The sequence below is a fragment of the Helianthus annuus genome, chromosome 1 (assembly GCF_002127325.2).
Source record: "Helianthus annuus cultivar XRQ/B chromosome 1, HanXRQr2.0-SUNRISE, whole genome shotgun sequence".
In the NCBI taxonomy this organism is placed as follows: domain Eukaryota; kingdom Viridiplantae; phylum Streptophyta; class Magnoliopsida; order Asterales; family Asteraceae; genus Helianthus; species Helianthus annuus.
In genome coordinates, this window is record NC_035433.2 from 3,925,228 (window position 1) to 3,952,509 (window position 27,282).

At 38.3% G+C, this 27,282-nt stretch overlaps 1 protein-coding gene across 1 annotated transcript; it reads left to right on the forward strand.

Moving 5' to 3' along the window:
- Positions 1–8,015: 8,015 nt before the first annotated feature.
- Positions 8,016–12,506, forward strand: LOC110942707 (zinc finger CCCH domain-containing protein 32). Its single transcript, XM_022184476.2, has 7 exons — positions 8,016–8,378; positions 8,522–8,676; positions 9,077–9,145; positions 9,256–9,375; positions 9,454–9,747; positions 10,700–10,993; positions 11,936–12,506. The coding sequence occupies exons 1-7, from the start codon at positions 8,276–8,278 to the stop codon at positions 12,215–12,217; spliced, it is 1,317 nt and encodes a 438-aa protein (XP_022040168.1). The 5' UTR covers positions 8,016–8,275; the 3' UTR covers positions 12,218–12,506.
- Positions 12,507–27,282: the final 14,776 nt, after the last annotated feature.

Sequence of the window (27,282 nt, forward strand, 5' to 3'; positions counted from 1 at the left end):
ACTAAAAACAAATACTTTTTCTTTCTCCTTTCAATTAAATAATATTATCATTACATTTTTCTCTAACTTCCACTCACAACCACTTTCAAAATATATTAAAAAATTATAACAGGTGAACAGTGTCCCCCCAAATATACAGATGAACAGTAACATTTTCTCTCCCCTCTACTCACAACCACTTTTTATACCCTTTATAATATAAAAACCCCTCCTCACATAATTTGATGGTTAGGATGTGAATGCTCTTAAGCATGTAACATAAAAATATGGAGAATGTTTTTCAGAATAAACCCCTTCAAATATTAAGTTCCCATATTTTGGAAGAAAATATATAAAATGGACATAAAACGACATAGCAAAAGACAAAATACAATTTAAATTCAAGATGCTCACTAGGACGTAAAAGGACCATCCTTTTCATTTCCCCAATTTTAGGGAAACAATAATACACAATATTTCTATTTTCAGTTTTTCACAAGTATTTTACTCTTATGTACTGTTTTTACCATATGAAAATATGTGCAAATTTATATTATGCAAATTAACAATTAAGTATCTATATTAATGGGATCGATTCATAAACGTGTAGCTTGGGCTTAGAAAACTTGGAACCGGATTATAATCTAAATTAAAACTCATTTAATAAACGAGCCTGGTTTATCAAATAAAACAAACCAAACATGAGTTTAGTTGGACGCAAGTTATGCTTAAATTTAGGGAGTGCTTGTTTTTTTTTCAAACATCTTCAAGTGAGCTAATGTCTGCAGGTTTGCAGACATTACCCTTGAAGACTGTTTGTTTTTTTTTTTTAAAGGTCTGAACTTAGATTTTTTTCATCTTAAAGAAAATAAGCTATGGACCCCCTTCTTAAAACATCTTAAAAAAACCCTAATATAATCCTCCCTCGTATACGCAACATCAGCCCCTCCCACATCGCCCCTCCCAGACGCCGCCGCTCCTCCTCCTCCGACCAGTTTTCCGGCGACCTCCCTCTTCTCCTCGTCGTCCGACGACCTCCCTCTTCTCCTCCGACCAGGTACTTCTTTTTTGCTTCTTGATTTAGCTTCTTAGACCTAATTTTTGCTTCTTGATTTAGCTTCTTTTTTACTTCTCGTTTGTTAGCTCTTTTAGATCTAATTTTGCTTCTTGATACATACAAAATATTGGTGTTAAAGTTCTTGAATGTTTATATTTCATTGGTGTTTATATTTCATAGAAGATAATTACATTAATGTGGGATTTGTTGAAAATAAGGTTTTTGAATGTTTTCAGTTTATGCAGACAATATCAACTTATAAAAACAAACAATCTTATATTTTCAGCTTGTAGAGCTTCAGACAACATCAGTGGCGGACCCAGGAATTTTTTTTCCTGGGGGTGCGGAATATTTTCAAAGATTTTAGGCCCCTAGCTGTATAAAAATATTAGTTCATAGCGGGTCGGGTCGGATCATGTAAAACAAAAGAACTTCAAACTAAAATTTATAAATCATCAAAAACACGTCAAACGTCATTTCAAATTACAAATGTATTTAAAATTGTGCCCTACATGTTTTTTTTAATATATCCAAAATATCATCTAAAGATACTAAAAACGCCATAAATTCATTACATTCTTACTCATTGTTCCTAACACATATAGTTTGCTCTACAAGTTCATAAAACAACACTAAACACTTAAACAAAATAAACAATCATGTTCAACCATAGCCCATAACTTTCAGTTATATTTCAATTATATTAAATGTTGATTACTTGTAACTAATCATTTAAACAAACAAAGCTATAAATAAAACAACAAAATCATTTAACTACAATTCTAGAACAACAAATTAATATAAAAAGATTAAACCCTTACACATCTATATTTTCTCCTAATCATCACATAAAACAAAATAAGTAAATAAATAAATAAATAAATAAACCATACTAGTTCTATATTGGAATTCTGACGTAATATGGGTCGGTCCAACCGGAATTTTGGTTTTTCCGGTAAAAAAAGCCACCAGGTCGTGAGCAGTGGCGTCAAGTCGCTGGGAGTTTTTTCTTTTTTTTTGGGGGGGGGGGTGTAACACCCCATGTTTTCAAATGTCAAATTCAAAGTCAACTTTGACTGTTAATGTTTCTTTTTGCTTTTTGTATTATGTGGAGTAAGTGTTGTCTAAATGAAATGACCGAATGTTTAATCAATGCGACCGATTTACGACTGTGAATAGTAGGAAGTAACAATGCGATAAAGTTAATCAATCAATAATCAAGTAAACAAATCAATCATCGAACTCGAACCTCGAATTATGCGAATTTTTGGTATTGCTATATGTGTGTGTGTGCCTTATGTGTTACTTGTGCATGTTTACTTTATGTTTGTGTGGTATTCAATCGAATCATTCGAAACTCGAATCGAAACTCGAAGAGCAATCAAACTTAATCGAAACTGACATCGAAACGTGACTTATATATGATTGTATGTTAGATATAGTAGTTGGGACTGAAAGTAATTTGACTCGGAACTCTATCGTATTCGTATCGTCGTCCATCGAAATCGAAATATCGAAAATCGTCGCGAAACACTCAAGAAGTTGTTCCTGATCGAACAGGAATCACCGATCGAACAGGCTAGCCGATCGAACATGTTGTTCGATCGAGCAGCCCAGCCGATCGGAGGTCCTGGCCGATCGGCTACCACTTTGCTCTTTTGGAGCCTATAAATAGCCCTGTCATTGTCACTCTTTCTACTTTTGGAAAGCTCTGACCGAACCAGCCCTTATTCTTCACCTTTTCTCAGATTTCTCTCAACTCCGGTAAGTTTTCACTCTAATTCTTGTACGATTTTGATCATTACATGATTCCACACCTTTCTATCTTTCAAAATTTGATTTCTAACCGTGAAATCACCAAGATCTAAGTGTTCTTGGGTGATGTCATCATGGTGTTCTTGAAGAACATCATACTTTGACCTCATTCAACCGTGAATAGCTTAGATCTGACCGATTTCCACATAAACAAACTAAGATTTTGTAAGAATCTTAACATTCTCATGGAAAAGAAGATTGAAAGAAGGATTTCCAACTTTCTTTCAACTCTTTTACACTCAAAACCTTAAAACCGATATAAACGAAGCTCGAACCAACTAACTAATCATTCTAATAGTCAAGAGGTTCAAGATTCGGATTCTATCTACGAGGTTCACCGATTTCGGGTTAAACACCAAACTACCGTTCCGAACCAGTTCACCGGCCGGACTTGGGTGATTCCTGTCCGAACCGGTGAAGCAAGTAAGAACCCACGTTCTACGGTTTAACTCGCTATCAAAATACCTTAAAGTCATGCCAAAACAATCAAAACAGCCAAGTGTTAGACGAAAGGCCAACCAGGTCAGAAATGCTGGCCGAACGGCTAGGCTGTTCGAACGAACAGCCCAGCCGATCGGACATACCAGCCGATCGGCCGGGCCAGCCGATCGGCTAGCACATGATCCCACACTTTTCACTTTTCAAACTTTATGAAGTATGATATTGACGAAGTGATGTTCGATCGAACATGCTACTCGATTGGTAAATATTACTCTTCGGATCATGAGATACTATGCTTCAACACTTAATCGATTTTGCAACTCGTTCGTAGTATGGGATGCCAGCCGATCGAACAAGCTGTTCGATCGAGTGACATCCTGCTGAGAACTACTTCTGAAGTTCCTAGCCGATCGGTTAAGCCAGCCGATCGAACAGACCGTTCGATCGATCGACCTGAGAGGTAAGAACACTTCAGTGTTCTCAAATACTACAACAAAAACTTCAAAAGTTCAATCCATCATACACAAACACATCAGAGGAAGAAACAATCCACTCGAATGGTCCAGCCGATCGAGCCTACCGGCCGATTGAACAGGACTGTTCAAACGGACTTTCAAGCCGATCGAACAACCCGTTCGATCGAACCTGCTGTTTGATCGACCAGGCTATTCGATCCATTCACACTTGTTTACATTTCCGCGTTACTCATCATTATGCTATCGAACTATTCAGGCTAACCCTACTCTCAGTGCTCCCTTCAATCCATAATCAATCACTCTGAGTATACTCGAACCCTTTTTGCTTTAGCACTTTTGGGTGTTACATATGTTACTTATCAAAATCACAATCGAACACACTATTCAAACTATTTGAACGCTAACCGATTGCATGTATTACGTGACTAAATGAATGCTTGTTGTTATGTTTACACGTGGAATGCTGTCTACCTGCCTTAGCAACGTAGTACTATAGTTTGGACTCAGCATCCGTTCACACGGGGGTTGTTAAGGACAATCACTTGCATGGATTACGGTGGTAATCATGTATTGCGAACTGTCTCGGACAGTCAACCCGCAGTCGTTGGTATCGATAGGTCCATGTCGATAATTAACATGCATCATTTCTCTCTGTATACGTGCTGGTTATATGTAAACTATTCGAACTCTATATGCGATTATCAAACTTGTATGCTCACCTTTACATTTTATGTATTGACTTTATTTTAACGTATGTGACAGGTGTTTAGGATGCTTACTTGCCCTATCTGCTGTGAAATCAAGGCTAGGAAAGAGTCTAGAAACCAAGACAATTTATATTTATGTACTTAAATCTGAGTTGTCGGAACATGTTTTGTTTGAAGGATATCTATGTCTGTAATAACTAAATTTATCTTAAGGGTCACGGTATGGGACGTGATATTTAAACTATTCGGTAATAATAGTTGTTATGGAATTTCTTTGAACAATCTGTTTCGCTCAGTGCCATGCCCCGATGATTCCGTCATCGGTTGGGGTGTGATAGAGGGGGATTTGGAAATGCAATGGGTGGATGGGTTTGGGTTATTTTATTTAGTTCAAATTACTTTAGGAAGTTTGGGCTTGTGTTAATAAAAATTGATTGCAGATTGGGCTTTGATTGGATTAAATAATTAAGTGAATAAGTGGTTAATAATTATTGTTTTTCTAAGTGGGGCGGTTGAAAATTTTCAAGGGGTACGGGTGAAAAATTCCAAAGGGTGCGGTCGGGATTTCCGGCGAAAAATAACACTAGAAAATATTTTTTCATGGGGTGCGCCCGCCCACCCTTGGCTTAGGGTGGGTACGCCCCTGGACAACATCTTCAGTTACAGACATGAAAACAAATAAAATCAGCTTGCAGACAATTTATGTCTGCAAAAACAAACAACACCTTAGTGTGTTTCATATTTGACTATTATACAATTCTAACATCACCCTAGATGTGAAAATCATGTGTCCTTTAATGATTATAGGCTTGGCTGGTAATGCTAATGCAAATGCAAATACTACTAATAATAATAATATAATAATAATAATAATATGATAATAAAAATTAGTAATAATTGTAACGTACTTATAATCAACAAAACTGAGAAACACTTGTACTGTTATTCTAAAAAACTTACTTTGATAATTTATATGTTACACTTACAAGGATTAATTAACAAGTTCTGCTGATCTTTTGGCATTTTTTTTAATATCTATCAAAGTGGTGCATTTTAGAAAAAAATAGATTTTATATGTGTGTTTGTTGAAAAATAAAATAAAATAAAATTAACAATATATAATATTGTTTCACATTTATTGTGTGATCAAAATAAAACAAAAAAGTGTATAATCCTTCTGCGAAATTATTTATGCTGACACAAAACTTAATAAAAATATTAACTACTTAAGCTGACACAAAACTTAATAAAAATATTTACAAATGATTGGATACATAATATATATTTTAGTTCCAAAAAGTTAAATAAACCCGTAAAAAGTATTCGTTTTTTAGTGAAACAAAAATATGTTATGTATTTAAATAATCTTCAGGAATCGAGGAAGTAAAACATTGTGAATTCACCGACAAATTTTAGGGTCCACTATCAATTATTTATGTATACAAATGATGAAAAATATATATTTTAAATTTTTATATTCATCTAGAAATACTAATATCGATATACTATAGGTACATTTCAAACCTATAATGATTTTAAGAATCGTAAAAACTAGTAAGAACTACAAATACACATTACCATATATACAAAAGTACATAACACTTTTATGCAGTTCCAAAAAACATAAAAACTTTTTATGATAATGGAAAGAGTAAATTATGATTTTGATCTTTGTGGTTATATTACTTTTACCCTATTAGCCTAAAAACAAATATTTTGTTATCTATGCTCTCAACGCCATTTTATCTAACTATTTTGGCCCCTACGACTAACATCATCCATAACCCAGGTTAGAAAAAGTCATGTGCCCCTCATATGAGGGCAATTAAGTCATTTTACCTACTCACCTTAAATCCTTTGAAAAAACCATTTCTCTAAATTCACTTCATCTTCTTCACCTTTTCAAGTGCAAACCCTAATTCCACCATAGTTATGTGCATTAACCTACACAAACGTCAAGCCAATCATACATTCGAGTGAATAGAAATTAACATAATCATTTTCCAAATTTAAAGCAATAAAAATACCCAAGACGAATCTCGTTATTCATATGAATGGCAATTGATCCATATGACATTCTTTTAAGCAAACCCAAGATTGAAAAAATTGGAGGAAACTAGTTCTTGTAACGAGCGACCTCACCGTCGTTGGGGAAGAAGCCCATCAAGCGTCCAACAGAGTTCGGGTACGCATACATAAACCCACCCATAACTCCGATCAACCATCCGGTCACCATCTATAGGCCTCTGATACCCGCCTTAATTCCTACAAAAAGATCATGGGTTTGTCAAAAGATATTGAGGACAAAAAAGAATTCGTTAGGGTTTGGAACCGAAGAGGTAGCCGATGGTGACGGAGATATCGGTGAACCGAAGGTAGTCCAGAGTGTTGTAGTTACCCACAATTTTCGTGAAGGGTGGGTTGCGATCGATAACTGGGTATTCGGGTTTCGCTGATGCGGTGCCATGATGGAATTAGCGTTTGCACATGAAAAGGTGAAAAAGATGAAGTGAATTTAATGGAAGAGTTTTTATAAAAGATTTAAAGTGAGTAGGTAGAATGACTTAATTGCCCCTCACATGAGGGCCACATGACCTTTTTCTAACATGGGTTATGAATGATGTTAGTCGCAAGGGCCAAAATAGTTAGATAAAAAGACCTTGAGGGTACAGATGACAAAAAGTTTCTTTTTGGCTAATAGGGTAAAAATGATATAATCACAGAGGTCAAAAACGTATTTTACTCTAATGAAAAATTAAAAAAAAATGTTTATTTCTCTTCATCCACTCTTTGTTTGGTTTTTATATTTTTTCCTAATTTTGTTTATAAAAAATAAAAAAATGTACATTCATGCATATATCGTATACACATATGAATTTAAATAAAAAAAAATCAATACTATATTCATAAAAAATAAAACTATGCATTCTTCACATACATATGTACATACATACATCTCTCATCCACATTTTTTGTACTCAAAACACAAATTAAGTAAAATAAATATTTGTAATCTCGTCAACCAAACAATATAACAAATGAATTGACATTTTTCATTTTTTTCACTATTCTCATCTTTGTCTCTCAAATATTTTCTCATCTTTAAACCAAATAAAAATACACATGAGATTGTAAAAATAACTAAAAAAAATTAAAAAACCCTAAAACATTAAAAAAATATCATTAATTATAATTAAATACTAGCTAACATTTAAATACAAATAAAACATAAAATCTACCATCTACTTCATTAAGTAAATTTCCAAATTGTTTTGTACAACATTTAAATCCACAATTTAATCATATTTATTCCGGGACAAATAAAAATTCACACACCCAATAATTAAAACTCCACAAAATCCACCAAAAGACAAAACCACCCTTCAAACCCTCACATTATAACTAGTTTATAACTCTCACAAGACAAGGAAATAACAAAAGTAAGACAAAGGACAAAAGAGTAATTTCACAACTAGCAGTGTCGGTTACTCATCTCGTTTTTCTTTTTCCACCAAACAAAATCAAACAAATAAAGTTGCACTCGCAATTGCACAGAATCAAACCCCTTCAAACACACACACACACACACAATAAAGTTGATGCAGTGAGAGTACACACACACACAAACACACATATTCACACACACACACGTATTCACGTTCGATCGAGCCCTAATTCTCTCGATCGTTCCACAAATCACCGTGCATTAACCTCTTCACGTGTTGTTTCATTCGATTTCGTCTTGAATTCGTCGAATTCGCTTCGTAATTTTGTAAATAGGAGGTTCGAAAACCTAATTCATGGAGATGTACGGACGTAGTACGGGTCGGGTCGGGTCGCAGGGTCCGGAGCATGTCCAGCAACCGGAGTGGATTCAACCGGGTCAAGATACCGGGCTTGAAGGTAGTTGTTTACTAGTTTATATATTATTATTTATTATTTACATTGTTGAACGTTTTTTTAGGGTTTTGAACAATGTATGAATGTTAGTGTTGATATGTTGTGTGTTTGGTTGATTGATTGAGTTAGTGTGATTGTGTGTGTAGAATCGATGAGGCGGTTGGGGCTGTGGGGAGTGAGAGGTGGAGAGTTTTATCCCGAGCGACCGGGAATGGCGGATTGTGCGTATTATATGAGAACTGGGACTTGTGGATATGGTAGCAAGTGCAGATATAATCACCCTCCGGATCGCAGTAGCTCCGTAATGCCTTTGATCCTTTGTTTTTCTGTTAATGTTGTTTGGAATTTTGTTATGACTGTTTTTTTGGCATGAGTTAGTTAGGACTATTGGAAATAGAATAAATAGATTGTAGTTATTGATCATATAATGATAAGAGGCATGATTAGAGCGCGTATAAATTGTTGTCACTAATAATTTACAGTATGGTGTTAACTGTTAACAGTCCGCTAAAGTGGCGGGGTTCAATTTTTTGCAAGTTCAAGGTTAGGTGGCATTTAGGTGTGAAGAAATGTTCAAAAAGAAAACTAGACTCCTGCTTGAAATGAAACAGAGCGTGCATAAGCTGTTTTTACTGATAAGTTACGGTACGGTTAAATTAACATTTTGAAGTTTTGTAAGTGATAATAATAATATTTGTTAGGCTGGAGGGGCTGCAAGAAACGCAGGAGTGGGAGCTTACCCAGAGCGACCGGGAGAACCTCCTTGCCAGGTGCTCTTTTTTTATTATTATTCAACTTCTGCATGGAATCTGTTTGTTTGTCTGAGTTTCTGAACGTTGCAGTGCTCTATTTGTTTATTTATTTATTTGTTCATGTGTAGTATTATTTAAGAACAGGCACTTGTAAGTTTGGTGCATCTTGTAAGTTTCACCATCCTAGACACGCGGGTGGATCTTTGAGTAACGTGCCGCTAAATATTTACGGATATCCATTACGACCGGTAACTATTTCTAGTTTATATCCTGTCTTTTTACACTTGCTAATTGTTAAAGCTGCAAACTTTTGTGTGTTAAAACAGGAAGAGAAGGAATGCTCCTACTATTTGAAAACGGGGCAGTGCAAATTTGGTATAGCTTGTAAATTCCACCATCCTCAACCGACTGGCGAATCAATGCCGCCAGCAGCATCTGCACGTCCATTTTATTCAACAGTGCAGTCTCCGTCACCTGAACAATACGCCGCCGGTCCATCAGCCGCAGGCTATAGGGTTGCGAGGCCACCATTAGTACCTGGTTCATACCCGCCCGGTGCTTATGGTCCTATATTACTTTCACCCGGCATGGTTCCGTTACCGAATTGGAGTCCTTACTCGGTAAGAAAGATTACAATCATTTAATAAATTGTTATTTTACACTCATATATATATAGTGGAAGGATCACATACAGATGAGTCTTAACATACAAAAAAAATTCATGATTTTACACTAGTAGAGTAATTATGTAATTTTTGTAGAGTAATTATAATTACTACAGTAATTACATAATTACTCTACTCTACTACAGTAATTGCATAATTACTCTACTAGTGTAAAATCATGATATTTTATTTTTTTTAGATTATGGGACTAAAATACGTACTTAATGTGCTTAATAAGATGAGAAAAAAAAAATAAAAAAAAAATCCCTCCTTCACTTCTTACGTTAAGCCAATTTGTATAAGACCCATATGTACCGGAACATCTCTCTCTCTATAGATATATATAGAAAAAGTATATCGTACAATTGGCCTTAACGTACATTACGTACGCGACTAGAAATCGCACGTTCATAACATGAAATCGCATGGGGGAATCAAATTTCGCATGTTCAAAACAACCAACCAAAATCGCATGTATATATGTATAAATCGCATGGATGTAAAAAAAATCGTTATCGCATGATATAAAAGATAACCCAAATCGCATGACGTTCAGTAATACCAAAATCGTATGTTCATAATGCCTCGCGTACGCAATGTACGTTAAGCCCGATTGTACAATAATTGGCCTCTATATATATATAGAAAAAGTGTATCGTACAAAATGCCTTAACGTACGAGCGTACGCTATGGCAAGTTCGCACGTTATAACCCCATAAAGGAAATCTCGCATGTTGTAAAAAACCAAAGATCGCATGATATAAAAAAAAGTTCGCATGTTAAAAAAAATCGCATGTTGATACTGCATCTCGTACGCAACGTACGTTAAGGCAATTTGTACAATAACCGGCCTCTATATATATATAAACATATAGTTAGTGTGGTAATAATAGTTTATGAGATGCAGGGACGTGTGAGCCCGGTTCTGTCTCCGGGTGCTCAAACATCTGTATATGGAGTGAATACGTCGGGGCCGCCTTTTGCAGCACAATATCGTCCCTTGACACCATCTCCTGGCCCGATAAGCAGTGGTCAAACTGAAAAAGTATTTCCGGAAAGACCCGGTCAACCTGAATGTCAATACTACATGAAAACTGGTGATTGTAAGTTTGGGGCCTCATGTAAGTTTCATCATCCGCCAGATTGGGCTATATCGAAGGATAATTGTGTGCTCAGCCCCCTTGGTTTTCCTCTGCGTCCGGTAAGCCCGTTAGAATCTTATTAATTAGAAGATAACGCACTTGATGGGCCATGATGTCTGAATATTATCTTCATGTCAGTGAGCTGAGTCTAGGACATAGTTGTTAATAGCGAATAGCGACAAGGGTATATATATGCTATCTTACATGTATATTTAACAAAAACCTATAAAGCCAGCTATTTTATAGCTATATCTAACTGCTATTTACATCAAAAAAAAAAAAAGAAAAAAGAAAAAAGAAAAAAACTAACTGTCGCTATTCACGCTGTTGATCGCTATGACCCAAATAGCGACACTTGGTCGCCTCGCTACATAGCGCGCTATAGCCGCTATTGACAACTATGGTCTAGGAGATTAATTAGGCTTAATAAGTTTATTAAAGATGATAACTTTCTTTTAGTTGGTCAAATTTATTGGGAATTAACGAGTAAAAGGCCATTTTTCGTCCCTGAGGTTTGGTTAGTTTTGCGACTTTCGTCCAAAGGTTTGTTTTTCCACATCTGGATCCAAAAGGTTTGAAATCTTGCCATTTTCATTCGGTCTTTTTCAGGGGTATTTGGTCTTTTTACATAAAGTGAAAAAGACTGAATTGCCCTTTAAGTTAGCAAAAAAAGATGGAAATACCTCTGACTTAACGGAGAAAAATGGATGGAGTTAACGAGGTGGATAATAGTGACAAGATTTCAAACCCTTTTGGATCCAAATGCGAAAAACAAATCTTTGGACAAAAGTCACAAAACTGGCCAAACCTTAGGGACGAAAATGGCATTTTACTCTTAATTAATAGTTGAAACATGTGTTTTATGTGTGTGTGTGTGTATATATAGAGAGAGAGAGGGTATATATATATAGAGAGAGAGGGGCCGGAGGTGTTTGTTTTAGAACCACAGAGATATGATTTCCTTTAAACTGAAATAAACTTTTGTGAACGAACATGAACAGGGGGTGGAGCCGTGTAGTTTCTACATGCAAAACGGACATTGCAAGTTCGGGCGCACATGCAAGTTTGACCATCCGCTTCCAGGTCCAGTCAGCTACGGACCATCCGACATACCAATCGCACCATACATGACCATGGCTTCTTCGACTTCATTCTCCGAAAGGTCCCAAATGGATCCTCATTCAAGTAGTTCAGTTGGTTTGATGTTTCCTCAGGGTCAAACGAGTTCCTCAGGGGAAGTGCAGCTGTCGGGTCAAAGTCAAAGTTCACCGCAAACAAGGTAGTTGAAGATGTTGATTTAGATTCTAAATCTGACCCGGGGTTCCACGTGCGGCTGCATTTTTCAGGTGTTATATAGTAAGATAAATATATATATTTATATATGAAGTGTGTTGTATGAAGTATCGTGTCACGTTTGAAAAGCGCTATTTATATTTAATATTTATATTTATATTTATGTATAGCAAATATTTATGCTACTACTGAGGCTGTGTAACTTGAAATTTATGACACTGTTGCTTGCATTCTGTCTGATCTGGGAATAAAAGGATGAGCCACAAGGCTTCTAACCTCTGTGAACCAGCCTTTTTTGTTATTTGAAGATAACTTCAAGTTAGGACCCAGCTTTTTGGGTTGGAAATTATGCTTCAACTAGTAAGATTACCCGCTCTACGCGGCAGGGTTTCGGTCGATATGTATTTTGGTTTGGTATAGCAACCGAAAAAAATATGCTCGAAATGTAAATAAATTTAAATTTATAACGAATCGTACATAAATATAAACACGTAAAATTCGATTTCAAAGTCTTTTGAAGGTTAAAGGATTGTGAGTGTAAATACTAAAAGTTGAAGGATAAAAGTATAAAGGGTTATTGGATCTTATCACCTGCAACTATCGGCCTTTGGCCGTTGCCACCCGCAACTAACACTTTGACACCCGGCACCCCCAACTTGACTTTTTGTTTGCACTGGCACCACTCAGTTAAATATTCTCTAACTTGGTTAGTCATTTGTCCGAAGTGGCACCATTTGGCTGATGTGTAAATGCTGATGTGTAATCTGAGGTGTTATGTCTCCTCGTTTATAACACAGACATCCCAAAGTAAACCCTAATCTCCATTCATCCCACAATCACTGCAAAAGCTCCGATTCATCCCACAATTCATCGATTCATCCCACAATATCATCGATTCATCCCACAGAAACCCTAATCGAGATGAGTTCATCTTTCAATTCATTGTGGAGTGTGAACCGAACCCCTAAATTGTTCAAGGTTGATTTGGATGGAAACTTGTATTGTCATCATGAAATTGTTGCTGTTCTTCGCATCGCTGGTCCTAAAAGTGTTCGACATGGTGATCAATTTTATGGTTGCCCTCAATGGCCTGTAAGTTGTTTACTTATGGATTGAACTTAAATTCTTGTTGAAACTGAAGTTGGTATATTGTTTTGTAGTTATCCGATTGCAAGTTCTTTATGTGGAAACAAGATTTCGACAAATTTTTCGAAGCACATTCAAACTGTAGTTCAAGTCCAGTAAGTTATCAAGAATTGAAAAATGAGAACTTGGAATTGCAGAACAAGTTGCTACTCGAAGAGAACACGATGCTGAAAAGACAAATTCTTGGCAAAAAGTCCATGTGGAAGCAACCATTTCTGTTTACTATGTGTTTTGTCATTGCCATATGGATATACATTTTGAACAAGTGATTTAATTAGGTTGTACAATATTGAAGTTATTAATGAAAAGAAGTTGACAGTTGTTTAGTATGTTTATTGGCCAAACCAAAGTGTTTTGACCCATTTGTCATGACAGTTGTTTAGTATGTTTATTGGCCAAACCAAAGTTGACAGTTGAAGTTATTAATGGTCTGTTTTGACCCATTTGTCATGATTTGGTAATCACCAAACCAAAGTGCAGCCAAACATAAGTGAATGACCAACAGTGGTCTGTTTTGACCCATATTAGTGATTTGGTAATCACCAAACATAAGTGCAGCAAACAGTTGTCTGTTTTGACCCAAAGTGCAGCCAAACATAAGTGACCAAACATCTGTTTTGACCCATATTAGTGATTAGGTAATCACCAAATATAAGTGCAGCAAACAATTGTCTGTTTTGACCCATTTGTCATGTTTTTGTGATAACCAAACCAAAGTGCAGCCAAACATAAGTGACCAATATCTGTTTTGACCCATATTAGTCAGTTGGTAATCACCAAACATATATGTGCAGCAAACAGTTGTCTGTTTTGACCAAACATACATGAACAAACATAAGTGAATGACCAATATCTATTTTGACCCATATTAGTGAAATGGTAATGAACAATCCAAACTGATCAAATGACCACAGACCTGACATAAATATACCACAACTGTCAAATGACCAATTTACCCCTGCAAGCTTTAAAGCTCATATAACCCACTGCAATATACACACCACACATGTAAAATGACCAAATTACCCCTGCATGCTTTAAAATTTGTATAACCCACTGACATATATATACCACACCTGTAAAATTGCCAAATTACCCTGCATGCTTTAAAACTTATATAACCCACTGACATATATATACCACACCTGTAAAATGACCAAATTACCCCTGCATCATTAATATTAACTAACCAAAACATTACATACCACATTAAGTCATTACATTACATAGATTCATTACTTAACATTAAGCCTACATGATTCTTGTCCAAAACAAGCATTACAAAACATTAAATTGTCCAAACATAAGTCAAACATTCACCAACTAAGTACATCCTTCTCTGTTGCCCTTCCCTCTTGGTCTTCCTCTTTTAGCTGACAGTTTGCCCCCTCTTTGACTGGTGGGTTGGCTGTTGAGTTGACTTGTCTGTTAAGTTGACTACTGTTGAGTTGACTGTTGTGTTGACCTTTGAGTTGACTTTCTCTTCCTTATGTTCCCCTTCTGTCTCTTTGATCCAAGTTCAGATGTGAGCAATAAAATCACAGTAGTTAGCATAATTAGAGATCTACAACAAATGAAATAAAACACTAAATGTCCACCTGTATTCATGTTCCCTTTTTCAGCACATTTTCTCTTGTTATGACCTCTTGCTCCAAAAATACCACATGTCATTATAACCCCATGCTTAGTTAGTTTTCCTGGCTTTTTAGGATCCTCATGAGGGTCTCTCTTTCTGTTCTTCTTAGGCCTACCAGGAGCAACTTTTATTGGAGGTGTATCCATTGGATAATCAACCTTTGGCCAATACTTTTCACTAGGCAATGGAGGGATTGTGAAGTCATAAATCTTCATGTATGTATCTTTGTGGTAACATTGGTCCACATAATCTTCTGCATTCTTATGTAAAAACCCAGCCACAGCACACACATGCTTACATGGATATCCCCTAAGTTCCCACTTTCTACATGTGCAGGTTCTCTTATCCAAGTCAACAGACACATCATCAAAGTCTCTTACTTGGAAAACTTGATAAGATGAGGGGTACACTTCACACCTATAAGTTGCACCTTTTGAAAACTCTAGTTTTTCTTGTATATTAGGGCAGATGACAACATCTTTGACAGCCATTTCTGTTTTTTTTTTGTCACTAACCTACTCATGATCTGAATTCTGATATCCTCTAACATGTGAATAATATGCTTTGACCTTGCATTGATGATGTAACCATTGAATGTTTCTGCCATGTTGTTCACTATAACATCACATTTAGTGTGAGTTTTCAAGTAACATCTATTGAAACAAGTTTTATCATGCTTCAATAATGCTTCTACTGCATCAGGGTTGATTGATCTCATCTCATTAAGTGCTTGAATGTACTCAGGTTCACAATAAGCCCTTGTAGCTTTCCAATACAGTTCCTTCAACTCCTCATCCTTGAATGTCTTGTGCCAGTTAGCATAGATGTGTCGTGCACAGTTTCTATGCTCTGCTCTTGGCCATATTAGTGCAACAACATTCAATAGACCCTGCATGATCACAAGTGTTAATACTATGCAGAATATAACACAGGTATTTCTAGTAAGCATCATAGAAAAGTGGTACCTTCTGCTGACCTGATATGAATGTCCATGCTTCCCCACCATCACTGAATACCTTCTCACTGCCTCTTTAAAGGCATCCCTTGATGCAAACCTTGTTCCTACCTTCCAAATGAATTTCTTCCAGTTAGTGTGTTCAGTTACAGATGGAGCAGCTTCCTTATACTTCTTACCCCTGATATCATCGTCCTCACTTTCACCGGGTGTAAGAATGTCACCATCAAATTCCTCGTAGCTACTGTACCCCTCTATATGTGCATCATTAGTTTATGCAACTTTCCCTCTGTTTCTTTCTCCTTTAAGCATTCGTCAAACAACTTTTTTTTGGCTTCACAATTGTAGGTCCCGAAATCGGAGGATCGATTTTCACTACCAAACCCTTGTTTATAACAAACAAAGTTAAGTCTGCGGAATCCACTTAACTAAGCCAAACCAAACATAGAACAAAGTAAACACAGTGGTTAACCAAAGAAACACAATCGTTTGATTAACTGGATGAGAATGCACAACTGATACAAACACAGTTTACAGACTTTCAGGGTATTCTCTCATCTCTAACTTGAAACTGTGACTATCTGAGCCTTTATATAGCAGCTGGGCTATTAAGATCGACGAAACAGGAGTTGGGCCGACGAAACAGAAATGAGCCCAAAACTTAGCCCATCAGACGACGAAACACATGCGATTCGTCGCTGACCTTGACGAAACAGAAACAACATATCAAAGTCTGTTTCGTCGACATGTGTTCGACGAAACAGACCTGTTTCATCGAAGGCTGCAATGTGTTAATGTGTGCTGCATAACAGACAGCAAAACAACAGGCATCAGATAACATTTACATAAAGACAGAACTACCCTTAACATGCAACATGCATTGTTTAACGACCATTACATAACAAAGAGACAAATAAGCCAGACACAAGCGGATAGGAGGATATCCGACTTGGTCGACTGCGAATACAGACTCGATAAACTATAAACGACCGTACAAAATACATCGTAAAGTACAAGACTAGTGACAGACACAAAAATGCATCAACAAACTCCCCCTTGTCTGTTACTGGTCTTCGGTCTTTATATCTTCCTTCTTCAGTGTCGTTCGGACCATGAACTGCCCGAATGTATTCCCCTATAGTAACAGAAGCAAGCGACGCGCTGAAACTTTAACGCCTGATGTGCGTCCTTGTCTTCATAGAATATATCATGCCGGTACAACTTGTTGATGTCGGATGCGGACATATTGACTATCCACGTTGGATCCAACAGCCTGAAATTCTCTTGTCTACTACTTTCGCCGGTTCGTAAACAAGCTTGTATCAGGCAGTGTTGGTTGCCGGATCAAGCGTAAACTTTATCTGCTGATACCTGGGGAACTGTGGCTTGTAAGACTTGTCTTTCCACCCCGACTTCTTGTTCATCTTGATCAATCGCGCGAATAAAGATGCACCTTCAAAGTTTTAGCGATTTATCAGCTCAATCTTTGTTAGTGCTGCCACATCATAGAACGGCAACGATAGAATGCTAAGCAGTGACCGGAAGTACTGGATCCCAAACTCCCGCTTAATTGCAACACAATGTATTTCTTTCACAAACATCCAGCAGAGAATCCGCCCACTAGGCTTAGCTTTTTCGAGCTGTAAGTAGTCAACCTGAGTAGCCTCTGGTACGGGCTTAGAAACCCTTGACAAGAATCGTTGACGCCACGCAGAGAAAGCATCCGAGGCATTTTCTGATGTATCGCGGTTCTTTAGATGTTCATCGATGTCCTCTACATTGTCTTTTAACCAATCTTCGTCAAACGGGGCGAACTCAGTACCATCTTGTCGAACATACGACGATTTCTTCACATCTCCCTCGAAGACAATTTCATCAATGTTCTCAGCACTAGTAGATTCCGGCTCACTCGGCATCTTCTCAATCTCAGCATCATTAATATCTCGCATTGCTTTCAAAGTGATCAACTGCTGATGCGAGAGATCATCAACAATCTCACCTTCCTCAAGAAATTCTCCGGTAACCGGATGGACAACCTGTAATGCCAGATCAGCTGAGCTAGGAACAGAGGATGTACCAGCCAAAGCTTCAAGCAATTGTTCTTCAGTAACTGCTCCGCTGGATGTTCCTTGAGATGATCCTATCACCGACGGCTAATAAATGACTATTGCAGAGGAGGTAGTGGTTGGGGGCTGTTGTGAAGTAGCAGAAGGATCTGGGTTTCCTTGATCTTTTGGATCCTCATCCCTCTTCTGCATAATCTCTTGTTGTTTACACCTGTCTTCCCACAGAGTAGCCACCCTCTTACGAAGAAAATCATACCCACCAGTTATCTTCTTCACACCTTCAGCTATAGTTGTGTTTCGTGACTCATACCAGTCTTTCATGAAGTCACATCTACCTTTCAGGTCTTCAGCTAACTTTTGAAGTACAGAGCTACTTCTTTGTCTTTCTTCGTCTGCAGCTCTTAATCGGACGTTTTCAGCCTTAAGTTGATCGATCTCAGCTTGTTGGCGTTGTATGACAGCTTGTTGTTCGCCAACCGTGGACTTCAACCTATCAATGTCCACCTGATGAGAGATTTGATCGTTTTTCGTGATCCTGATAAAATATGTTTGCCTTTGGATACGACCCGACGCTGCTTCAAGATGAGAGAATAGAAAGTTATTCTTCTCCTCTTGAGTCATTTCCAGGAAGATCCTCTGACGTTCACCACTCGGCTGAGAGGTTGTTGCTCTAATCGCTTCAGCCATGGTTCTTTGAGGAATAGCCTGAGGAGAAACAGTTTGTGTCTCAGGGGCTGAAGAGACTACAGGTGGTCCTTGAACTGGAGCATGAGGCACAAATTCTCGAGTAGAGGTACTTAAGTATTTGCGAGCCTTCTTCTTTTTCTGATGCTCTGCAGATTTTTCTGCTTTTCTTTTCCTTAGACGTTCAGCTTCCGAATCAGAGGGAACGTATTCCGGATCATCTTCTGGTCGAATCCTCCTGAATCTTTTTACACCGCGTTCGTCGAAATACATCTCGTATCCAGGTTCAATCAGATGATCATCATCTGAATCAGATTCAGCCTCATCATCACCACCGGCTGACGTATCACCAGCTGACACTCCCCCTGCTGATGTACCACCCGCTGATGTACCACCAGCTGACGTACCACCAGTAGTTCCAACACTAGATGCACCAACGGCACCAGTATCGCTACGATCTCCACCCTCATCATCACTATCACTCCCTGAACTATCCGAATCAATCGGATCTGGACCAAACTTCTCACTCATTCTCCTTTTTAATTTAGGTTCTTCATCATCGGACTGACTGTCATCATGACGCCACTTGTTCTCTTCAGGAGCAACGTATGCAGTATCACCCAGAGCACCAAACAACTTTCTTGGAGGATTGCTTTCCTTGTATCTTTTGTGCGCAAGATTCTTAATAATCCTTAAAGAATTGAAGTTCATTGCTTCGATCTTCAGAACATCGTTTTCGGCTTTAGGAAGATCTGGATGGTGAACATTCATAACCGTTTGAAGGAATCGTGGATACATCCAGAACTTGTTCCCAATTATTCTGCTCCTCCCAGTTATTGTCAAGTTTTCTTTCATGTTGCCAAAGATGTACCTTGAGATGCTAAACGGTTTGTTCAGCACCAAGGCCACCATAAAACCGACTAGATCGTTGCCAGCCATGTCATAACCGGCACGTCTATTGCTGAGGCACTGGATGAGAATGTGTAGCAGAAATTTGTATCGTAACGGCATATCACCTTTATTGATTTGCGCGCTGAAGATGTCTCCGGTACATTTCATGCGTAGCAAGCAGCCTCGCGTACACATAATTGGGATAGAATCTGGAGCGTCCGGATTGTCTTGTAGTTGAAGTACTTCGTTCAGAATATCCGGAGATACGATCACATCCACATTGTTCACACGTCCTCTGATAACGTCCTTGCCATCTATTTGCACAACATTCGCTGAATCCCAGAACGCCTTGATAAGTGACTTGTACACAGGCGTCGAGAACGTAACGGCATAGTTTATACGAGACTCCCTGATCCACTTTGTGATGTCTTTCAATTCAGCAAGTTTTTCATCCGGATCCAAGTAGGCAATTTGATTGTGGCGTTTCTCGGACATTATCTCCTCTTCAGTTTTGTTTTCCTTCTTTGTTGCGGGCTTTCTTTTTCCTTCTTTCGGTGCCATCTGCAATTTGAAACGTCCACAATAAGCAACAATCACATTACAAATGCATTTAGACATGTATGGATACAAATTCATGTATCCATTTGACAGATAGCCTATCAAACCATGTCTACTGTGAACAAATTACAGACTGTGAAATTTCCTAAGGCATGGACGACGAAACAGAAGTCATTCGACGAAACAGAAGTAGGCTCGACGAAACAGAACTTGATAGTTGACCAGATCTGATTCGGTGACCACTGCGATTCGTCGATTAAGTCTTCGACGAAACAGAAACCAGTTCGACGAAACATAATTTGGTAGTTGACCAGTTCTGTTTCGTTGACCATTCCGTTTCGCCGACAATCTGATTCGCCGACTGTCTGATTCGCCGATCATCTGATTCGCCAAGGTTAGGGTTTTGAAATTGGGCGTTTCGCCGTGTGAGGTTTAAATTGATTGCAGATCATCAAAAATCAATATCAGTTCTTTGAATAACCTAAACAAGTTAGAAATCATATCCCAAGACTGATAAAGATCCTGTTTTCGGTTAAAACCCATTTAAACCTTCAAAAACCACAACGGTTCATCATCCCCTGTTTTAAACTACACAAACTAAAACCCAAATCATGGCAAATCAAAACATCCATACCCTAGATATAACATATACAGGAAGAAACAACAACAAGTTCAACATTAAACACAAAACATCAAAGAAACCAAGGTCACAGAGGGTCTTCGAGGGTTTCCGATGAAAACCGACGGTGCAATATATGAAAAATAAGAGCATGAACATGTTTGCACCTTTGAGTTTTGTGAAATTTTGAAGAAAATCTGATGATTCGAGTGATTGTGAGGGTAACCGAAGATATGGGGGTTTTGAGTGTTTGGAGAGAAGATGAACAGTTTTGGTTTGAAAAAGTGACCAAAAGTCTGACATGTTGGACTTTTATACACCGACCCCCTCGGCGAAACAGAAAGCTCGACGAAACGCATTTGGGCTTCGACGAAACGGAAACCTGGGCCTGACTTGGGCCTGTAAGATTAGCCCATGACGAAACATAAATGGGCTATTCTGTTTCGTCATCACCTCGACGACACAGTCTGTTTCGTCGAACACCAAACAGGTTTGACCAAAGGTTGACCAAAATTAAAACTTGACTTTGACCAGATTCTGTTTCGTCGATAAGGATCTGTTTCCTCGACCATGTTCTGATTCGTCGACATCATTTACAAAAGTACCAAGGCATGAAAATTTTGTACACTGAACAAATTTTTAACAATTTACAATTTTGCCATTCTGATTGAGTTTTCAAGTACAAGGACGTTTTATGAAGTAGGTTTCAGGCTTCCGGCATAAACACTGTCACACCCCTAATTTCCACGTGTCACCGGTGGGCCCGGTGGGGGATTACGTGACGTAGTTGATATCATCATATGTCAAACAACACAAATTATAATGCACAGTGGAAGCAAATGAAAATAGAATTTATTTCAACTATTAATTGTAATATCAAGTATCACAACCAGTCAAAATAGATCCACAGGCGGATCGAAGTAAAAAGAAAGAATTTGTTCAACAGATATATGCATCCCAAAAGCTTGCGAGACTCTACGATGCTAAGGAGAAACCAGCCTATTGCGTATAGCACCTGCACTTAATCTTTTTGGGGAAAATACGTCAGTTTGCACTGGTAAATACAATTTAACTGACGCATTTTGAAAATATTTAAAAATTGGTTTTAAATGCACAAGGCACAAAACATTTTATAACTTGGGAATAATTAATCAGAGTTAAACTTGTAAAAGATTTACATGTTTGTTAACCGTTCAGTCGCCCGAGTCGTATCGGGTTTAAGGTTAAATGACACACCACATGGTATAAGTCCGCGGCGGGAAGCCAACGTTAATACCTTAAAAATAATGGACATAATACCGGGTGTACGCCTACACCCGGGTGTCAAGTTCGTGGCCAAGAATGATGCCAAGGATATCCGGGACATGGTCATTAAGCTCCCAAAGGCATAAAAGCAAACAACACCAAGTTTTTAAACGGGTCACATTGATAATACCCAACTACTAATGAGATGGGGTCAATTGCCCGACCAAGCGGTATTTTATATACCGTACCCCCAAGCCCGTATAAGGGAAAATAAGTTAAAAGTATTTACCTGAGCAAGTATAACCACAAATTCAAAAATGCACGTGTCTTTTACTGGGCTCCTATTCTGGAACGAAGGTTATAATAACCTATTAGAATCCTAACGGGTCTTTTAACATAGCCTAAGCTTAGACCGGTTAGTTTCGAAGAATAAATATGGTTTAATCGCGAGGAATGCGAAAACCGGGAAGGAATGTGATTTAGACCCTACAAGCTTGGATACTTGTATAATATGGGTAAACTAAACACATTCTGAATTTTGAGACTTAGACGATATGGTTTGACCCGTTTCGGCTAATATGAGTGAACTTGTCACATAAGCCGATCCGAACGCGAAAGTGCGTAACGAGTAACCATATAAGTCATATGCAAGTTTTCCTGAGATTATATGCACCAAATATATTGTAATATCAGTAAGGTATGTCCAAATATGCCCCAAATGTTTTTATACGCCAATTACGCCTCATGGGGGCATTTTGGTAATTTTACATAGGCTAAAAGGGTAAAAACGGAAAATCTGAGTTTCCAACTTTAGTCTACTGTTATAATATATATTTTTATAAAATATATCAGTAGGTATTAGACCTTTTATATATAAACTCGTTCTGACATATCCTATGTCGTAAAAATGCCTAAAAAGGCGATTTGGAGCCATTTCCGGGTTTTAAAAGGAAAGCTGATATTTTTATATTTCCAGAAGGCTCAAAATATCATATTTAATATAACAAATCAGTAGGAAAAGGTTTGGGGTCAAAAGGTTATGTAAAACTCATTTTATGACCGTAAAGGGTAAAATCGGCATAAGCCGAAATAAGCTTAGAACCTCTAGATATGCTCAGCCTAAAAATGAATAAAAATCTTTAAAATTCCCAAAATATTATTATATAACAGTGGGTATAAAGTTTTGGTATAAAATTCGGGTTTAGATAGGTTATGCGTTAAATACGCTAATTATTTATTAAGAAAGCTTCTAATCACGCTAACGAGCATAACTCTTAATCTAGACCTCAAACTGATGTCAAATTTTGGGGACAACTTTATATTTCAGTAACTAAGGTGTCTACCCTTTTACATTTTCAAAAATTATAATTTTTGGACATTCGGGCATAATGGTCAACATATGGGCATTTAATGGAAACATGCATATGAACAAGATATCTAATGAACCACATTGTATAATCACAGGAGGATATACTAACATGTTAATAGGTTCAAAAGAAGTTCTAAGGTATTTTTAATCTTGACTAAAACGGGTCAGAACTGAAGGTCAAAGTGAAAGTCAAACTTATGCGACTTTCGGTTCCGAACCGGGTCTAAACAGAAAATTGTCGAGTTGAACATGTTGGAACATGTTCTTATACTTATTACCAAGTTATATTAATGTTCAAACAGGTTACATTCAACCTACATTGCTAATTATGCGTTAATTTGAAATTTAGCATTCTGTTGACTTTTTATAATTAGCTTTGACTCGACAATTAGCATGCTTAGAGTGGGAATCTGGAAACACCCTTTTAAGGGTTTGTTACCCACTTAATTACCTTCCTAAAGGTATCTTTAATTCGTGATTAGACAAAGCACATTATGCTTAATCACGAAGTCAAACCTTAATTACGACGGTTTGACTTTTACTTAATTAGCTAAGCTAGAAAGGATTAGAGATGGTTAAGGACACTTACAAGAGTCCTAAGATGGATTAAAAAAAGGGTAGTTGCACGGTACCCCTGACCGCGGAAGGGATCTCCCTTCCCAGTTCACCACCCGACAAGGATCCCTGGCGGCAAATACCCATAGCCATCAAAGAGGGGTAAGAAACATGTTTCAAACCCGAGACCTCGAGTGTCCTCGGTCCGGCTTTAAAGCGGGTGTCGGTGGCCACCAAAGTGGCACTAATGGGAATTGAACTTGGGTCTCCATTGGAGAACCCAAGTCACTCAAAGAACACACTTGAACTCTTTATATAGTGAACTAGATGCCTTAGGATCTTGCCAAGCAACTCTAGGATAGTTACAAGATCATCCCAGATGTCCCTATGGGTCTATATACTGCCTAGGAAGCCCATAGAATCAGAATTTTACGTTTTAAGTCGGTTAAAGGGCTGGACAGGCAGCTGTCCAAAACATACTGCCAGCGACGGTCTTACGGACCGTAAGCTTGAGGCCTTACGGTCCGTAAGGACCTCTTACGGACCGTATGCTACATGATTTGCGGTCCGTAACCGACTTTACTGAAACATGGTTCAGGTGCCCACCTTACGGACCGTAAGCCTAGGGCTTTGCGGTCCGTAACCGATCCATGGGGAACATTCCCAGGTACCCTTCTTACGGACCGTAAGCCAAGGGCCTTGCGGTCCGTAAGCGATGGCCAGAAGACAAAAGTTTGCAAACTTTTAAGTCTTGACCATGCAACCACAAAATTCGAAACATGCATTTCTTTTGCAGCTTATGGGACCACTTACACAGCCATTGCATGAAGGGAAAACTCTTACATGTTCCCCACTCCATTTAACTCATAAGAGTCTTGAAAATTTGACGGAGATTACCAAGGATGAGTCTTGGATTTTCATAGAAGTTGGCCAAACTATAACAAAACTTATTTACCAGGATTTTGTTTAGATTAGGAGTAGTAACAACCTATAATTCCATAGTCCTTAATAAAGATGAAACTTTATTTATTCAGGAGCAACCGGTTATCGTATGAGATGATCATCAATCGATTTAAGGATCTTGGGATTTATAAGAATGTCGGGTCGCTCAGAGGTGATTTAATAACGTGTCGCCCTTGGGTCGTTCAGAGGCATTTTAAATACATGACGCCCCTTTTTATTAGAAATCCTACCACATATCTCTTTATTAAAATCCGGTTTCTCTGACACATCTGTCACACATGACACGTGTCTTTATTCTAATGGACAAGAATTTTCGAGGTGTTACATCCTCACCCCCTTAAAAGAAATCTCGACCTCGAGATTTACTGAAACAATTGAGGGTATTTCTCCTTCATCGTGGATTCTAACTCCCACGTATAATCAGGACCTCTGCGGCCCTCCCATTTAACCTTGACAATGGGTACGTGCTTCCTTCGAAGCTTCTTTACCTGTCGGTCCTCAATCGACACAGGTTTTTCTATAAACTTCAAGCTTTCATCAATATGCACATCTGTATGACTGTATGCGGTATGACTAGCGATTCATCAGCCAGACATTTCTTCAAATTGCAGATGTGGAACACATTGTGAATACCACTAAGCTCTTCAGGTAAGTTCAACTTATAAGCCACTGATCCTACACATTCGATGATCTCGAATGGTCCAATGTATCTTGGGCTTAACTTACCTTTCTTGCCAAATCTCATTACCCCTTTCCAAGGTGATACCTTGAGCAGAACTTTATCGCCAACCTCAAATTTGAGGGACTTTCGCTTACCATCAGCATAGCTTCTTTGCCTATCACGGGCAGCTTTTAGGTGCTCAGTGATTTGGGTAACTTTGTCAGTCGTCTCCAGGACTAATTCTGGTCCTGATAAGTGGACGTCTCCTACCTCTGCCCAACAAATGGGTGTTCTGCACTTTCTACCATATAATGCCTCAAAAGGCGCAGCCTTAATGCTGGTGTGGTAGCTATTATTGTAGGAAAATTCGATCAGAGGTAGGTGCCTATCCCAACTTCCTCCTAGGTCAATCACGCATGCCCGAAGCATGTCCTCCAAGGTTTGAATAGTATGCTCACTTTGCCCATCCGTCTGAGGATGATAAGCTGTACTAAAATTCAATTGCGTACCCAGGGACTTTTGGAAACTTTTCCAGAAGTGAGATGTATATCTGGTATCCCTATCAGAGATGATGGATACTGGTACGCCATGCAGGGCTACTATCTTATCCACGTACAGTTGGGCTAGCATGTCAGAACTGAAAGTTTCTCTAATGGGTAGGAAATGAGCTGACTTAGTCAGTCGATTAACTATCACCCAAATAGTGTCATTTCCCTTCGGCGTTTTAGGCAACTTGGTAATGAAATCCATTGTCACCATTTCCCATTTCCAGGTAGGAATCTCAGGCTGTTGCAGCAAACCTGACGGTTTCTGATGCTCAGCTTTAACTTGAGCGCACGTCAGACATTTAGCCACATGGGTGGCTATAGACTTTTTCAAGCCTATCCACCAGTAATTTGCCTTTACATCCTGGTACATCTTGTCCGCTCCAGGATGGACGGAATATTTGGAACTGTGGGCTTCTTTAAGGATAACGTCACGAAGACCTCCAAAAATAGGAACCCATATTCTTCCATTCAATCTCAGGATTCCGTCCTTGCCATAGGATAACTGTTCTTCTGTCACTCCTAGCTTTTCATTCGGGTAGTTAGCTTCTAGCACTGCTTCTTTCTGTGCAGCTAACAATCTTTCATTTAGACTGTTCCTAACCTCAATGCTCTTGGCATTGATTCTGATTGGCTTTATCCTTTCCTTCCTGCTCAGGGCATCTGCGACTACATTGGCCTTGCCTGGATGGTATCGTATTTCACAATCATAGTCATTTAGAGTTTCCATCCAACGTCGCTGCCTCATGTTTAATTCTTTCTGGTTGAACAGGTGCTGAAGGCTTTTGTGATCAGAATAGATCACACATTTAGTGCCATACAAATAGTGCCTCCACAATTTTAGTGCAAATACAACGGCACCCAATTCCAAATCATGAGTGGTGTAATTCTTCTCGTGCACTTTCAATTGTCGCGAAGCGTAGGCAATGACCTTGCCTTTCTGCATCAACACACAACCCATCCCGGTGTGTGATGCATCACAATATACTACAAATTCATCAATCCCATCAGGTAACGTCAACACGTGAGCGTTACTTAATTTTTGCTTCAAAGTATCGAATGACTCTTGCTGCTTAGGTCCCCAATTGAACTTGCTATTCTTGCGAGTCAGCAAAGTTAGGGGTGCTGCAATTCTTGAGAAATTTTCGATGAATCTCCTGTA

What these genes read in the sequence shown, in the direction of transcription:
- LOC110942707 (XM_022184476.2), top strand. Translation starts at nt 8,276, where the DNA reads ATGGAGATGTACGGACGTAGTACGGGTCGGGTCGGGTCGCAGGGTCCG. An exon ending in CGGGAGAACCTCCTTGCCAG is followed by an intron (nt 9,146 to 9,255) that starts GTGCTCTTTTTT and finishes GTTCATGTGTAG; the next exon opens with TATTATTTAAGAACAGGCAC. An exon ending in CGAATTGGAGTCCTTACTCG is followed by an intron (nt 9,748 to 10,699) that starts GTAAGAAAGATT and finishes TATGAGATGCAG; the next exon opens with GGACGTGTGAGCCCGGTTCT.